The sequence below is a fragment of the Mytilus galloprovincialis genome, chromosome 7 (assembly GCF_965363235.1).
Source record: "Mytilus galloprovincialis chromosome 7, xbMytGall1.hap1.1, whole genome shotgun sequence".
Taxonomy (NCBI): Eukaryota; Metazoa; Mollusca; class Bivalvia; order Mytilida; family Mytilidae; genus Mytilus; species Mytilus galloprovincialis.
Genome location: NC_134844.1, coordinates 29,650,554 through 29,668,825, shown reverse-complemented (window position 1 = coordinate 29,668,825; position 18,272 = coordinate 29,650,554). Strand labels below are relative to the sequence as shown.

The 18,272-nt window shown below is 33.3% G+C and overlaps 1 protein-coding gene across 1 annotated transcript; it reads right to left on the bottom strand.

Moving 5' to 3' along the window:
* Positions 1-872: 872 nt before the first annotated feature.
* Positions 873-16,755, bottom strand: LOC143084072 (uncharacterized). The gene is made up of 5 exons (XM_076260489.1): positions 16,750-16,755; positions 10,737-10,993; positions 9,145-9,249; positions 7,751-7,918; positions 873-1,070 (listed from the first exon to the last, which is right to left on the bottom strand). Exons 1-5 carry the CDS (start codon positions 16,753-16,755, stop codon positions 902-904), a joined length of 705 nt encoding a protein of 234 aa, XP_076116604.1. The 3' UTR covers positions 873-901.
* Between the last annotated feature and the right edge of the window lie 1,517 nt (positions 16,756-18,272).

The following is an 18,272-nucleotide window of genomic DNA, read 5'->3' as shown; positions in this document are numbered from 1 at the left end:
TTAAGCAACACGACAGATGTCACATGTGGAGCATGATCCGCTTACCCTTCCGGAGCACCTAAGATCACCCCCAGTTTTGATGGGGTTCGTGTTGCTTAGTCTTTAGTTTTCTATGTTGTGACTTCTGTACTATTATTTGTCTGTTTTTCTTTTTATTTTTAGCCATGGTGTTGTCAGTTTATTTTCTGTCTATGAGTTTGACTCTTCTTCTGGTATCTTTCGTCCCTCTTTTGTTAGAGAATTATAGTTTAGTCAAACTATATGAATAAGGATCGCTTTTTCCGAATGCGAGGTGATACTAGTTTCTCTTCTTGAGCTACAGTTTAACACAAGTTTTATCTGTTTTAGAAGTAGAAAATTGATTTTAAGCTGTTTATTCGGGTTGGTGAATTGTTTAAACTGTCTATAATACATTTGTGTTTTAAATTTATTGGAGAATGCCTTATGTTGTTTACAAAGTATTCGGGAACCAATCCTTCCTACCAGAATATTGTGTCATAGGTAATATATTCTCACATTTCATTTTTTCTGAATTGATCGTTTAAGGATATATTACATATGCCTATGTTCCATTTGTTAGAGTCACAACACAATTCTCAATACTTAGCCATGGCGAATCAAAAGTTGTAAAATAAAACCTGCTAGGGAGGTATACCAATCACAAGCAATACAATTGGTTGAAGAAAAATGAACTTTCGTTGGGATTCAGGATTTATTGCTTTTTTCAACCGTTGTGGAATGGTTGAATATTTTCAGTTTGTAAATGTCACTCAATAAATTATAGATTAAATAAAAACAACATACATATTATTGATATACATTATGTGGAGTTTAATCCAAAAAATATATTTGAAAGATATCTGTCTGTTGGTTTTTAGAGCGGAGTAGGCATTGCTCGGAACTAAGGGCATCTCAGTCGCATACATGAACAACATTGTGGTAATCGGATACGTCTTCGCACTAAACCGGACCTTGAGCACCAAATATAATAGTAATATGATTTCCATGTACTCTGTCTACAGGCAGTGATTCCTGAATATGCTTCCTTTACTCCTCGACAACCCCTAGATCTATAAAAAATAAATGTCTTGTGTCAAATTGGACTTTTTTCGAAAAAAGTAAAAACGACCCATATTTCTGATACCGGATTAAATGTAATATATATTTCAATTCAATGTTTTATTAAAGTCTCATCTCTCAACAAGTACAATCAATCTTTATACATTGTAAAATAACACTAGATAAAATGAGAACCATTCTATACAGAATTATAAGAGACTATTAAAATGCATAGATATAATACACAATATGAAATAAAATACTATTTACAATATATAAAATTTCTACGTCATTTTAAAATCAAATGACAGGTTTTGGCACACACACGTATCATATTTACATCTGAGAATAAAAACACTAACTTTTGATTATCATCTAAAGTATTAAAATTATCATTAAAAGTTTCAGCAACATAATATAAATGGTTTCTAAAATCGTTATAAAGAGGACATCTAATAAAACATTTTCTTCATCTTCAATAAAAACGTCACATATATGGCACACTCTATTTTCTAAAACAATATTTTCATATCTCCCTGTTTCAATTCTTAGGGGAGCAACACCACATCTAAATTTGGCGAAAGCACTTCTGTGACTGAAGGGTAAAGCTATTTTGCAGTATTCATCCGGTTCAAAATTTTCCTTAAACAGTCTGTAAGTTCGTAACTTATTGCCACCTCTGCCCGATATAGATTTATCAGAATGTAAAACAGCATTATCGACATGTTTTTCGTGTAATTTTGACATCAATTTTTTTTCGTGTAATTTTGACATAAATTTTTTTTCGTGTAATTTTGACATAAATTTTTTTATAACATAGTTAGTGTTTCTATTTTCAGGACACGATAAATTACTTAAATTTAGTTCACAGAAGGTTTTCTTTACTAAAACTAAAAAATTCCAGTTTTTAACACACTTATGCTTAATACTCATACTATCAGCCCACTTGTGAACTTTTGCATTTAACCGATTTGAGCTCATGTTATTTAATCTAAACCACAAACGAATAATAGTTTTCCACTGCTTATCAAAAATAGGTGTTATACCTAAGTCTCCGGTAACTGCAGCATTTGGTGCATATTTTCCTACTCCGAGAAAAAATCTACAAGCCCTATTATGTATGGAGTTAATACAAGAATATGTTTTTACACCCCATATACCTGCTCCATATTCTATTATAGGACAAACCAAACTTTCATATAATTTTACAAGTTAAACAAAATGGGCGACAAGGGACATCCTTGTTTCAAGCCACAGTTAACATCAAACCAGTCTGTGAAATGACCGTTTATTCTTACAGAACATAAAACATTTGTATAAATTGACTTAATAGCAGAACAAAAAGCGTGTGCAACACTCATTTTATTTAATTTATACCACAAAAAATCCCTTTGTATAGTGTCGTAAGCCTTTTTAAAATCTATAAAGGCGCAAAAGGTTGATTTACGAAGTTTTTTCTTACATCAATCAAATTAGTAAGACTAGATAATTGGTCAATTGTACTACGTTGTTGCCGGAAACCATTCTGCTCGTCAGCCAGTACATGGTTATCATCTAACCATTGAGATAATCTATCGCTCAGTATATTACAGTACAATTTGTAAGACACTGCTGCCAGGGCGATCCCTCTATAACAAAGGGGGTCTCTCGCGTCTGACATGTTAGATTTAGGAATAGGATTTATAATAATTCTATTCCATAAATCGGGAACATTACCATATCTAAAACAAATATCAAATAAATGGTATAGAAATAGAGCTGAACTCTGGTTAAGAAAAACCTCCCCTGGCAGGTTATCGATGCCAGCAGATTTACCCCTTTTTGTCTTTTCAATAACTTGTACTGTTTCCTGAAACGAAATGGGTTCCGTCAACAAGAAATCATTAAAAGTACTCGCTTCATTTAAACTGGTACAAGAATCAGAAACCCTAATCGAACTGTTTTGCTGATTAAGCAATTCTGAATATTCAGATTTCCATTTATCAAGAACATCTGTTAATTCAGAACTTACAATACCATCATCATCGATTACTTCCATAGGAATTACGTGTTTACGACTTTCTGCAATACCTATTTTACCAATCTTTTTTCCAAAACATATGCTGATTTTTGCTATATATGTTACAGTAAATAGGTGACATTGGGAATTACATATAATTACTAAAGTTTAGGAATTACATGTAATCCCCGATGTACGATGTACTTAGTAAATACAAGTAATTCCTGAAACGGCCCAGTTATTACCAGCAATTACTAATTTTAAAATGAATTTTTACACCAATTTACTAACTGTTAAAACAATGTTGTAATATGGTAAGCTGATCAAAAGTTATGGTAATTCTACCTATAGAAGATCAGTGAGTACTCTTAAAAAGTGATCAGCCTAAAATGTACCTTTTTTTGTAATAAGAGCATTAGCTACAAGATATAAAATAAATTAAATATGATTTTTTTGTTTGTTAAATCATTAATGAAAATTATATAGTGAAATTATAATTCACTTTTAGCGGCAATCTGGTTCTATTTTACTAAAATAAGCAGAGAAACATGGTTGATGATTTTTGCACTTGCAAGTGAATAATTGGACCTCATTGAATACGTTTTCATGTGACCTGCAATTCCACCCCTAGCTGGAGATAGGTTACCGATGTATTCAGATTTAAAATTGTAAGGGTTTCGCAGAACCCAGTATCTCACCTACTTTAGCTGTTAGTCACAGGCTCAACAAAAATGGGGGGAAATATCAAATCTTTTGACTAGTGCTGTAAGAAGCTTCTGTCCAAATTTGGTTAAAATCCAGGATGGTTTATGAAATCTAATAAATGTTTAAAAAAAACTTTTAACCGCAGTGTATATGTAATGTTAACCGGGGTAAAAAAAAACAAGTACATTTATAAGGAATATACGAAAAGGGATTTTTTTTTAACAAACTTTACCTCTTGATATTATCTAATGATCATAAGCAAGCTTCTGTCCAAGTTTGGTAGAAATTCAGGATATTCTGAGAAAGTTATCAAAATTTTAAAAACTTTAACCACAATGTGAATGTAATGTTAACTGGCATATAAGTCCATTTATAAGTATACGGAAAAACTTGATTTATTTTCACAAAATTTACTTCTTGAAAATTATCTCATAATTGTAGTCAAGCTTCTGTTCACGTTTGGTAGAAATCCAGGATAATTTAAGAAAGTTATCAAAATTTAAAGACATTTAACCACATAGTGAATACTTGTGGATGATGCTGACGACAGAATGGTTTGCTGTGTCTCGCTTTTGCGACAAAGGTCGCAGGCTCGACAAAAAGAAACATAATCATAATGACAACATTGAAAGAAAATCAAAAGGAATGGCTTATTCAATCCACAAAAGATCATTCTTATACAGATAAAAACGATAATAAAATTTTGTTGCAGGTATATAAGCTGGAGTTTGGAGGTCTTGTAAAACTCATAAAAAAGAGAAAGACAAACATATGAAATGTGACTCTTAACACCATCAAATTGTATAAATGTGTTTGTGAAGAATGTCAGCTTTATCACAACAGTCTGACAAAAGAAGTTGTAAGTAAAACTATTTTGTAAAAGGAATTTGACTTATGTCATTGGGCAAGTTTATATGCAACAACAACAACAAACAACAAATATTTTATTTGCCAATCACGGCGCCCAAAATGAGCAGGACAATTACAATATAATTTTCAAACATAATGTAAAGTAAATTAACTAGAGGCTCTAAAGAGCCTGTGTCGCTCACCTTGGTCTATGTGAATATTAAACAAAGGAAGCAGATGGATTCGTGACAAAATTGTGTTTTGGTGATGGTGATGTGTTTGTACATCTTACTTTACTAAACAGTCTTGCTGCTTACAATTATCTCTGTCTATAATAAACTTGGCTTAGTAGTTTCAGTGGAAAATGTTAATAAAAATTTACAAATTTTATGAAAATTGTTAAAAATTGACTATAAAGGACAATAACTCCTTAGGGGGTCAATTGACAATTTCGGTCATGTTGACTTATTTGTAAATCTTATTTTGCTGAACATTATTACTGTTCACAGTTTATCTCTATCTATAATAATATTCAAGATAATAACCCAAAACAGCAAAATTCCCTTAAAATTACCGATTCAGGGGCAGCAACCCAACAGCGGGTTGTCCGATTCATCTGAAAATTTCAGGGCAGATAGATCTTGACCTGATAAACAATTTTACTCCTGTCAGATTTGCTCTATATTCTTTGGTTTTTGAGTTACAAGCCAAAAACTGCATTTTACCCCTATGTTCTATTTTTAGCCGTGGCGGCCATCTTAATTTGATGGCCGGGTCATAGGACACATTTTGGAAACTAGATACCCTAAAGATGATTGTGGCAAAGTTTGGATTAATTTGGCACAGTAGTTTCAGAGGAGAAGATTTTTGTAAAAGATTACTAAGATTTATGAAAAATGGTTAAAAATTGACTATAAAGGGCAATAACTCCTAAAGGGGTCAACTGACCATTTCAGTCACGTTGACTTATTTGTATATCTTACTTTGCTGAACATTATTACTGTTTACAGTTTATCTCTATCTATAATAATATTCAAGATAATAACCAAAAACAGCAAAATTTCCTTAAAATTACCGATTCAGGGGCAACAACCCAACAACAGGTTTTCCGATTCATCTGAAAATTTCAGGGCAGATAGATCTTGACCTGATAAACAATTTACTTCATGTCAGATTTGCTCTAAATGCTTTGGTTTTTGAGTTATAAGCCAAAATCTACATTTGACCCATATGTTCTATTTATAGCCGTGGCGGCCATCTTGGTTGGTTGGCAGGGTCACGCCACACATTTTTTAAACTAGATACCCCAATGATGATTGTGGCCAAGTTTGGATTAATTTGGCCCAGTAGTTTCAGAGGAGAAGATTTTTGTAAAAGATTACTAAGATTTACGAAAAATGGTTAAAAATTGACTATAAAGATCAATAACTCCTTAAGGGGTCAACTGACCATTTCGGTAATGTTGACTTATTTGTAAATCTTACTTTGCTGAACATTATTGCTGTTTACAGTTTATCTCTATCTATAACAATATTCAAGATAATAACCAAAAACAGCAAAATTTCCCTAAAATTACCGATTCAGGGGCAGCAACCCAACAACAGGTTGTCGGATTCATCTGAAAATTTCAGGGCAGATAGATCTTGACCTGATAAACAATTTTAACCATGTCAGATTTGCTCTAAATGCTTTGGTTTTTGAGTTATAAGCCAAAAACTGCATTTTACCCCTATGTTCTATTTTTAGCCATGGCGGCCATCTTGTTTGGTTGGCCGGGTCACGCCACACATTTTTTAAACCAGATACCCCAATGATGATTGTGGCCACGTTTGGTTTAATTTGGCCCAGTAGTTTCAGAGGAGAAGATTTTTGTAAAAGTTAACAGACGACGCCGGACGACGACGGACGACGGACGCAAAGTGATGAGAAAAGCTCACTTGGTCCTTTGGTTAAAAAGGACATAATATGATTGATTTTGATTTAATTGATTAATATAAAACATTAAAGCAAATGAAGTAAGCAGAGTATGCCTGATGGAGATTGCAATATAAAGAAATTATGAGATTTTAAGAATTATTCATCCAAATTTGGCATTATCAAATGTTTATCATCAAAAAGAGCTGGCAAAGTTGCCTATAAACTTCTCACAAATGTATATCTCAATTTGGATTGATATCATTGTCTTGCATGCTGCAAATGATATTAAGGGAGTTTCAATACTTTTAAAACAACCATTTTTCAGTTTTAATTCACAAGAAGCAATAACCTTTCAAAAAGGGGCTAAGTCGACTCTTAGCTGATGAAAATGGAAAGTGCTGTTGCTTTGTAGATTAATTCATTTGCTAGAATAGCCACGTGCATCAATCAACAAATACCACACACGTGAGGTCACACGTTATGAAGTAGTATATATCGTTTAACGTTGTTGTTTACGAAACTCTAGAAGATTCGGCTATTTATAGATAAAAGTTACCTGTGTATCAATATGCATGATTAATGACCAGGCAAAATCTAATTGCTAAAATAGAGAGGACAAATCCGATACTCTACGGGATTGAAGGACATTTACTAGGTTTGGATTGTCCTAACCAATCAATAAACTTTGATTATTCACGTCTCGTAATATCTTCCAATCAGGTAGCAAGAAAAATTCACGCACTAACTGTCCATCGTTCAATTCTTAATATCGACTCCTAGGAGTCGATAACCACTAAAGGTGTGCCTTATATTCATTAATCCATAATTAAGTCAGCCCTAAAATACCTACACTTTTACTTTCCTATTTTGTATCTTGGATTATATCTCTAATTTTAAAACAAAAATATCAAGTTTGTAAATAGCTGTAAAAATGACAAAGAAAATCAGTGAATACCAGTAATCATTGAAACAACTAGTAAATACATGTAATTACTTAATTGGCTAGTAATTACAGGAATTTCTTTCAGTACATGACATAAATAGTATTGTGAACATAAGTAACGAGTTTTCAATCTTATTTTTGAAAAGCAACTTCTTATATTTAACCTTATGCCATACGTTTAAATAGACCATACATTATTGTACGGTGCGTGGTATATATTGTAGCAATAAAAAGTAATGTTTAACAACCAGCACACAACCTTCATGAATATTACTCACGTGCAGGCAGTGTAGGGACAACGTAAACGATACCATGGAGATAACATCCAGCATGTTTGTCCTTTGTATATGATGGCTTTTGGAAAGTAAAAGTACTTTGTGTATTTTGGGCACGAATCAAGCCAGAAAGGAATAGGTCTAGATGAAACAGATGATGTGTCACTAGTTCTGAAAAGATGCAATTGTATTAAATAATCTAAAAGAGGGACGAAAGATACCAGAGGGAAATTCAAACTCATAGATTGAAAATAAAGTGACAACACCATGGCTAGAAATAAAAAGACAAACAGACAAATAATAGTACAAAAGACACAACATAGAAAACTAATTACCAAGCAACATGAACCCCGCCATAAACTAGGGTATCTCAGGTGCTCCGGAAGGGTAAGCAGATCCTGCTCCACATGTGGCACCCGTCGTGTTGCTTATGTTATTACAAACTCGGTAAATAGTCTTATTCAGTAGGTCACATTCGTGAAAAGGAAAGGTTAGTTTTCTCGTTTGAATTGTTTTACATGGTCTTATATGGGCCTTTTATAGCTGACTATGCGGTATGGGGCTTTGCTCATTGTTGAAGGCCGTACGGTGACCTATAGTTGTTAATGTCTGTTTCATTTTGGTCTTTTGTGGATAGTTGTTTCATTGGCAATCATACCACATCTTCTTTTTTATAATGTAGTTACAACATACGGAACATATCATTGACATTGAAAGCTGGAACTATCATTTTCATTAGATAGATTTTTATATTTAGCATTACATGTACAGATGATACAATAACATACATTATGCGGCAGTAAACGTTTTATGAAATGTTGTATTAACAGCGCTTTCGGAAGACAAAACGAACAATTTAATGAAAAAAATTTCAAGCAGTGCCCACTATATTCAACAAAACGAAACTCATGAACAAACTGAACGCACAAAAATGACTAGAACTTTTATACATTGGAATACCGGTTTCTCTTTGCAAATCCTTAACAAAACTTGTTAAAAATACATATTGACAATTTAAGATTCTGTGTACTTTTTATAAAGTAGGTAGGTTCATAATCAGATGAAGTTTTGTATGACATACGAATATTCAAAACCTTATACTCCATCATCAAATGAAAATGAAATGTTCACGCCCTGGTGGATATTTGTATTGAACTTCTTCATTTTAGTTTATTGTTTCGATCACAGTTTACACGTTTTCCCCTGCCATATTCAAATTATTGATCGAAATTATTTTCAAAGGAAATGATTGAAAATTTGAAAGATTCTTTAATGGCAAAACGAATGTTATAATTTACAAAACGACACGCGTTTCTTTGTAGTTCATAATTGCTCTATATTATCTGGTACTGCTTATTTTGGTGAACGTATGTGCTATAAGATTCATGAACACTTACTTGTGTCTGTATGTTTCACAAAAACCGTGTCCATAACCTCTTGCAAAATGGAGACCGTGTCTGTTCTTTCGGCGGGATTTAAATATAGCTCTTCTTATAGATGCACTGGAAATACATTCATGTAAAGTTGTTAAGCAACACGACAGATGTCAGATGTGGAGCATGATCTGCTTACCCTTCCGGAGCACCTAAGATCACCCCCAGTTTTGGTGGGGTTCGTGTTGCTTAGTCTTTAGTTTTCTATGTTGTGTCTCGAATTCTGTACTATTATTTGTCTGTTTTTATTTTTATTTTTAGCCATGGTGTTGTCAGTTTATTTTCTATCTATGAGTTTGACTCTTCCTCTGGTATCTTTCGTCCCTCTTTTGTTAGGGAATTATAGTTTAGTCAAAATATATGAATAAGGATCGTTTTTTCCGAATGCGAGGTAATACTAGTTTCTCTTCTTGAGCTACAGTTTAACACAAGTTTTATTTGTTTTAGCAGTAGAAAATTGATTTTTAGCCGTTTATTCGGGTTGGTGAATTGTTTAAACTGTCTATAATACATTTGTGTTTTAAATTTATTGGAGAATGCCCTATGTTGTTTACAAAGTATTCGGGAACCAATCCTTCCTACCAGAATATTGTGTCATAGGTAATATACTCTCACATTTGTAACATTTCATTATTTCTGAAGTGATCGTTTAAGGATATATTACATATGTCTATGTTCCATTTGTTAGAGTCACAACACAATTCTGCCCTGCTTTTCTCGGTATAACATAATCAAATGAAACTCATAGTTGTTCATGCCATGACTTACAAACCGAATGTCACCTGAGGCGCATACATTGTTTGCCTTTCCGGAAGCTCCTCAATGTACTCATGCTTAGTAGTAAGGTTGCATGATTGTGATTTAGAAATTGCTGGTTGTCTATTTTATAATTACTAAATCCATGGAGTAAACCTTTTCCCACAGATATTATGATTCGTTCAAATACATAATTTAAATATTGGGACCACACCCTAGAGTACTAAAACTCCATTTCTATAAAAATGCGTCTTTATTAAAATTTTGCCATCTTGAAAAAAAAACAACGCTTAAATGCTGGCAACCTGATAGATTTTACTGCTCATTTAGTGACAAACCGTTGCGGCAAATATCCAAACCATCTACCCCAACACTAAAACCAATCCACTACCCACTGGTGAAAACAGGAAATTTTAATACGCTATACATAGAAATAGATAAGCGTGATATAAAACAAATCTTAGAATAATTGTTCTCAATCTTGATTTTGTAAGAACTAAAAACATATAGTAACATAGATGTGACTAGTTTACAGCAACAGTATTGTCACCTATATTTGATAGTATGATAAAGTTTTGTCAGGGTAAGTGATTCAGACTTTTACAACAAAAATGGTATCTGTTAATTAATAACATAAGAGCTTGTTGCTTGTTTATGAATTATATTTGTGTATGCGTATACTAAATATGTTTATATAATTCATAATAAAATATTGTTTACACTACATGCACTAATTACTAATTCACAACTTTTGTTTTGGTGAAGTGTTTATTAGTTTTTACGATGCTAAATGTACTTACGTTGGATATCTGCCGGAAATTCTTGCTCCAACCAACTCCTGTATTTGAACTTGTTTTGGTCCAGTGCAAACTCTGTTAGGAGCAGGTTTTGGAGCAATATTAGGAACAGGAGTAGGAGTAAGAGTTGTAGGAGGATTCGTGGTTGAATCTGTGTAAATAGGAGTGGTAGGGGGAGGAGTAGGAGGAGCCCCGCCACCATGAATTACTGATGGCACGTAAATGACAAAAATCACTAAACTTAATGTGATGTGCAGCCTCTAAAATAAAAAAAAAATGATCTGTAAATAATCTCTATTTGTTTTTTGTTTAAGGTACCGTTACTAAATGAAATATCTAAATCATTGAAAAATAGATTTCGATGCGAGAGTTATTACTTAAAATAAACATTCTAACATGACGCTTCAAACGCTTTGAGTACACACCCGTGGTAAAATATGAATATATTGCCAGGGCTGTTCTGATTGTACTCCCACGTCATATGCTTTGTTATGAATGAGGTACCAGACGTCATAGAAAGATGACGAAAGAATATAAGCATTTTACGGAAAGATATACGCTTGTGAAACCGAAAATCATCACAACAAGAAACGTAAACAAACGATGCTAAAATGTGGCATAAGCCAATTACTTTTATACATATGATACATTTAAGTAAATTATCATTTAAATTCATCCAAAACAATATAAATGCGGTATTGAAAATAGTTTAATATAAAAAAAAGAAGATGTGGTATGATTGCCAATGAGACAACTATCCACAAAAGACCAAAATGACACAGACATTAACAACTATAGGTCACCATACGGCCTTCAACAATGAGCAAAGCTCATACCGCATAATCAGCTATAAAAGGCCCCGATAAGACAATGTAAAACAATTCAAAGCACGTCATTAATTTAGTTTGCTCCATTCTTTTACGCCAATTTAAGGTACTGCGAATTTTAAAAGAAATTGTATACACGTAGAACTTATTAAAAGATAATGAAAAATCGAAAAATTTAAGTTGGTCACCGATCTAATTTCCGAGTTCTAGGCATTTGAAAATGGTAATGAAACAACATAAAGTACATAGACATATTAACGTCAAATTTGAACCAAAAATAAGAAATTTCAAGCTTTATTTATTCTGCAGTTTAAACCAATCCTACGATTTTTCTATAAAAATCAAATGTTTTTAAGGTATTATTTTCCTTTCTTTTGATATATAATTTTCATGGGGTTACCGAACTCCTCTTTCATATATATCAGCCGTTGAAAGGGTGTTGTTGACGGGAAAAGAGAGAAAAATTATGACGTCACCGAAAGGATTACGCAACGTCAAGGCTATTTCAGCAGAATTGTAAAGACAACGACTGCCTCATTATAATTTGTTTGGTTATTCAATTGCGCTATAGAGCATATTATCCTGCCTGGAAAAAGGATTGATTACCTATTATTGTTTTTTCAGTGATTATAAGAGGTCTTAAGTATTTATAATGTATTTCTGGAATGATTAAAAACACAATGTTTAAGGACATATGTTTATAAACTTATTGAACAGATACGATAAAAGATCTATCGTTAAAATAGATTCTCAGATCGAATGACGAGATACATTCAATGTTCACATATTCGACCACAATTTTGCTGCTTCACGATATTGGAGGCGAAATATACCGCGCAACGGTAAATTGAAACTTATAAGCCGAAAACATACTGACTATGTCATGTGAAAAAACGAAAAACGGCCGAAATACAAACAATGGTAAATAAATGGAGAAATGTGTCCATGGGACACAGATGATGCGCCAGCTTGCATATGATATTATAAAGTGATATTACCAAAAAACTTTAAAGGTGACGCCACCAAAATTTAAACTAGATCTGTGATTTGTTTTGGTAATCAGCATTGTGTATAAGTCTTCTAACATTTGTTTGAGGCAAACTAAAGTTACAGAACGGAAACCAATTTTGGACGATAAGATGGACGGACAGACGGCCAAGTGTTAAAAGTAATGCCCCCTCCGCTACGGCGTGTGCATAAAAAAGTCACAACATTTAACTTTTAATCCTCCGATAGTTGCAGGAGGTCATGCATATAAAATATATAAAATTATGGTTCAATGACACGAGAACTTAACATAAACATGAAAACATACTTCGATCCAAATAGTACTGGTCATTTGCAAACTTAAGTAGTGTGTTTAATATGACACGAAAGCAGATGTGGGATAAATGTAGATTATAGGCAAAAGACCAACAAAAAGAATATTTCAAAGTTTGTTGCATATTATCCCTACTTTTTCTCCATTGTTGATTTTGTTCCGTTATTATAGTGCGGACAGTGCATAGATGTGAATATCTAAAAACAAATGTATATAAATTCCAACTAATTTATCTCTTTTTTTTTTTTTTGTTATTCGGTTTCGCTGCGGTTGACAATGTTTTCTCAGGATATCAATCTGCTCTACCCCCACTCAGCTATGTGTTGTTATAAATTGTTCAACATAGACTTTGAACACACTTTATATGACGTTCAGATAAATTTATCCAGTATAGATTTTGTGAGCTGTAATGATCAAGCTAACAATAAACTGAATAGAAAAGCTGCATGTGATTTTGAAGAACCGTCTTCGAGGGATTTTAACGTATGTATTAGATGTTGCAGAGATTGGAAATCGCCAACAGCATTATGGACCTCGTAATTTATGCCAACAATATTCCTGTTCGTACTTTAGAATTTTTTGCAAGTTTTGCGAAAATGAGAAGAAATACGTAAAGCAAAAATAAAAACTCTAATTCTAAATGTTTATAGCAGCATTTGCACATGTATATAAACAGTATCAAATGAAATCGAAATAACTGTAATTCCGAAATTTTGCGCAATTAAAAATGAATTGATTGATGCAAGCAGAAATTTCTATATCTTCATATATTATCCTCCACCTAGAGCGCTTCGATCCAAAAGAATTGCCGTATTTGTCCTATTAGAATCTAAATGTGGGCTTGCATATATTGTGATTTTACCACGGGTTGTCCCTTTAGGTCGATATTTTACCCTTTCGTTCAGGGTAAAACATTTTTCATAAAGGGCCAACCCGTGGTAAAATCACGATATATTCAAGCCCCATTAATTATTAATTATTATTTAATTATCTTGTCTCCATATACGGTATAAGTTAATATATTAACTGAAAACGATTTCTGTGTGTTAACCTCCTATGTGCCATAGGGCCGATTTGGCCGATCTTGTTATGCTTCCTTTGAGTGCCAAAGATCGGCCCAGCCCAATTTTTGAATTTGGTTTACAAAGTATGTGACGTCACAGCCAAACCTACGGCAAGCGGCGCTGTCAAGAATGGCCGCACCGGGAGATGAGCCAATTTGGTTCCGTGTGTTTCCACCAGAGGTAGAGCAGGACACGCCATTTCACGGAGATGCATCTGGACCAATCAGGATGCCGGCTAAAGATTCAACTCCTATTCTGTACTTTTATCTGCTCTTTTCATTGGATCTGATGAAAGAATTTGTTAAGCAAACAAAGAGGTACAAATTTTGAAAGATTTTTATTAAGAGATTTTTTTTCTTATTACTCAGTTTTTCTAGTTTGAACCAACGGGAAATTTTTTTTGCGGGAAAGACGATCTATTATTTTTAATTATTGAAAAGCAAAAAAAAAAAACCAACAAATAAACACACACAATAAAAAAGGACCGAGTCAATGAATACAAAAGTTTTTCACGGGAAGAACGAACGAGTGATAATGTTCCGATAAATTTAATAAAATATGTTTTTGGATGGGTTTTCACTTATATGACAACACAGGATAATTTGTGTAAGCTAAAATTATTCTTTTATTAAAGATTCTTTCCGACGGACATAAAACTTGGCAAACGGGAAAGACGGCTTACATAAGAACTATTTCCTCCGGGCATACATGTAGGCTTATAAACGTTCTTTTTTTTTTTCATTTTTTGAAAACAATTGAACATAAAATCTCAATTACAATCATTATAATTTTCAGATATGCTTCAGACCTGTATGACAAAACTAGAATCCAGATTGGTAGATATTGCAGGAAATGTCAGTGGAGAAAAGAAGGAAAGCTAACAATTTCCGACTTCAAGGCTTTTTTAGGCGTCCTTTTCAATATGGGATTAAATAGGAAAAACTCCATAAAAGAATATTGGAATCGAAAAAACATGTCTCAATCTACTCCGTGGTTTAGAATGACTTTTGCCCGCAATCGCTTTCAAAATGTTTTGAGATTCTTAAATATTGTAGACTGTAAAAAGATCCCGGCAAGAAATAACCAAAAATACAATCCGGCGTCAAGAATAAAACCTTTAATAGACTTCGTAAATCGAAAATTTCTGCATTACTATAGACCGAGACGGGAGTTGTCTGTCGACGAGACGTTGGTCAGAACAAAGGGTAAAACGGCAATATTGCAATACATTCCGAGCAAAATATCTCGCTTCGGAATACAATTCTGGGTTCTCGCGGAAGCTGTTACGGGGTACGTTTTGCAAATGCACATTTATCTCGGTAAAACTTTTGAATCCGCTCTCCCTGCTGGTACATTACAAGGAACAAACGTGGTAATTAAATTGTAACAATCTGCTAATCTGCTCAATAAATGGTATCATGTTTTACGGACAATTTCTTCTCATCCTTAAATCTTGCAAGAGCACTCCTTGTTCAGAGAATCCACCTTACAGGACCTTAACAAAAAAATCGACCCATGCCTAACATGATTAAGAACTCTAATCCCGATCCCGGACATACAACTTATGCTAGACAGGGAAACATACTTGTGTACTCCTTCCGGGACCAGAATCGACGTAAGCAGGTAAAGCTAGTGTCTACGTTTTATAGCGCTATCCAGGCAATTAATGCAAAACCACTTATCGTTAACGCGTACAACTTCATGAGAGGTGTAGACCTTTCGGATCAAATGATGGCATTTTATAACGATCACAGAAAACAAATCAAAGTCTGGAAAAAAATATACTCCACATGTTTCACAGAATACTGCTTAATTCTTATATCCTGTATTATCAGCACACATCTCATAACCCAATATTATCAAGATTTGAATTCGTGAAACAAGTAATTGAAGGGCTCACTGAAGAACATCTATAAAAAAGACAGCAGAATCCTGGACAACGACAAAAAATACGAAAGGTAACGGAAAGGAAAGAAAAAGACTGTACTGTGTGTTCCGACAGGAAAAACGGCAGACGAAGAAGAGCAAGGATCGAGTGTTCACATTGCACGAAGGGACTGCACAAGTTGTGTGTTCATAGACACGAATGTTAGTAATGGAATTATGACTTACTTATAATTGTTTTGTGAATTATGATATATTCTTGTAAAAAACATGAATGAATTAAAAGTAGTTTTATATTTTCAAACGACAAGGTTTTGTCTTTCCTTTACTTATGGAACGACCATTTTATTCTCGGAGGAAGGAGTGCATGTTGTTTTTTTTCGAAAATAAATAATTTGATTCTACACTTGAAAAAAAAATAATCTGGCATGCAAGGGAAGAAAAAAAATCTGAAAGGGAATATTTAACATAAACTATAATGCCAAACTACGAGGGAATGTTGCACCACGTAAAAAAAACAACAATAAATCAGAGATTTTGTGTTAGCTAAAAGGTCGATTCCATTGAGGCGGACAATTTAACTTGCAAAAAGGGGGCATGATTTTTTTGTAGAAAAAACAAGTAAAAAACATTTTGAGTGAGAAATATTTGCGATAAAATATAATTTGTTGCTTCGTATTTCAAACATAAATAATTTTGAGAGACAGGAAAAAAATACTTTTTTATAAGTTAAATGGTTCGTCCCATACAAACTCAAAAGATGAAGAGGTACACAATCTAAAAAGAAGGAAGTATAAAAACAAACATATGCATAGTTTTCGAACTGTCTGTGACGTTCTCACGAAAAAAACAACTTTATGTTGGGCCGATTCTTGGCACTCAAAGGGAGTAATTAAAATATTCCTGGCACTCAACCTAACCTCCATCTGAAATAAATCGTGTACCTTTTGAAATCACATAGAATCATATTTATGAAAAACAAGATCAAATGTTATGTCTACAGCGGATTCAATTTCTTGCCCAAATTGTAAATATATCTTAATATACCATTCATGTGATTTAGAACTTCAACTAAATTTTTAGCTCCTACCTTGAGATAGGCACATTCAAAAATAAAATGGTTTTGAAATTACTTTTTAAGCGTCCTTAACTTTAGGGGCCAGTTGAAGCAGAACGCAGAGTGCGAAAGTTTCTCACTGCATTGAAGACCCATTGGTGGCCCTCGGATGTTGTCTGCTCTTTGGTCGGGTTGTTGTCTCTATGACACATTACTCATTTGTTTTTTCAATTGTATATCTAGAAAAGGGGCGAATGATACCAGAGGGAAATTTAAACTCGACTTATGAAATTGTATGTCTCTTTTTGTATCTTAACCTTATTAGTATATCTACCTACAATTTACAGCAATTTATTTTAAAGATTGATTTTTGCTTAGGTAAGACGAGATGTTGGCAAGCACGTTATATGAAGTTTTATTATTGGAAACAAAGCATAAATGTAACATAACGAAGATTTCAGTTTCTAAAGAGAAAGTTTATAGAAAATATTTCTTTTGAATTGTACAAATAAAATATTTAAACCACAATCAGTATTTTATTTCAGCTCGGAACGAAATTTATTAAAAATACAACAATGCTCTGTACGCCCTTACACAAGGTACAGCATATGTCTGTTTATATTGGTTTACAGTAATAAAATTAACGGTACCAATTTTCTTGCACCAGATGCACATTTCGACAATACATGTCTCTTCAGTGATGCTCGTGGCCAAAATATTTGAAATCCAAAGCTTATATAAAAGATGAAGAGCTATAATCCAAAAGGTCCAAAAAGTATAGCCAAATCCGTGAAAGGAATCAGAGTTTTGCATGAGTAAACATTTTTGATGCATAGAATAATTGTTTTACATATTCTTTAGAAAAAAGTAAAACTACAAAAATACCGAACTCCGATAAATATTCAAAACGGAAAAGCTGTACTCAATAAGGGAGCTACCATTTGATTTTTATGGGGGGGCTAGGATGAAATTTGAAAAAAATAGGCAGGACAGGAGTTTTGAGTAAAAAAAAAAGGCAGGATGAGACACGTTGCAAAAAAAAAAGGCAGGATGACAATTTAGGTAAAAAAAGTCAGGATAAACTAATAAAAAAAAAAGGCAGGACCGAATAGAGTGAAAAATAAAAAGGCAGGACAGAGATTACAACTAAAAAAAAATGCAGGACAAAATTTTTCATCCTAGCCCCCCCATAAAAATCAAATGGTAGCTCCCTAAGAAAAACAAAATGCTCAAACACAACAAACGACTTGCATTGGTACATGCATTTTCATATGTAAAACATAGTGGATTAATTCTGGTTTTATAGCTGTATATATATTTCTGAAAATAAGAATATACCGACAAATTGTTTCATCATTCTGTAGCGTCTGACTTACAAAATGAAAA

Bases quoted from the DNA above. Each gene is read 5' to 3' on its own strand.
- LOC143084072 (XM_076260489.1), bottom strand. The intron at 7,919-9,144 runs GTAAGTGTTCAT...GCATCTTTTCAG, and splicing joins TGTGAAACATACAGACACAA to AACTAGTGACACATCATCTG. The intron at 1,071-7,750 runs GTGAGTAATATT...TATTTTTTATAG, and splicing joins TGTCCCTACACTGCCTGCAC to ATCTAGGGGTTGTCGAGGAG.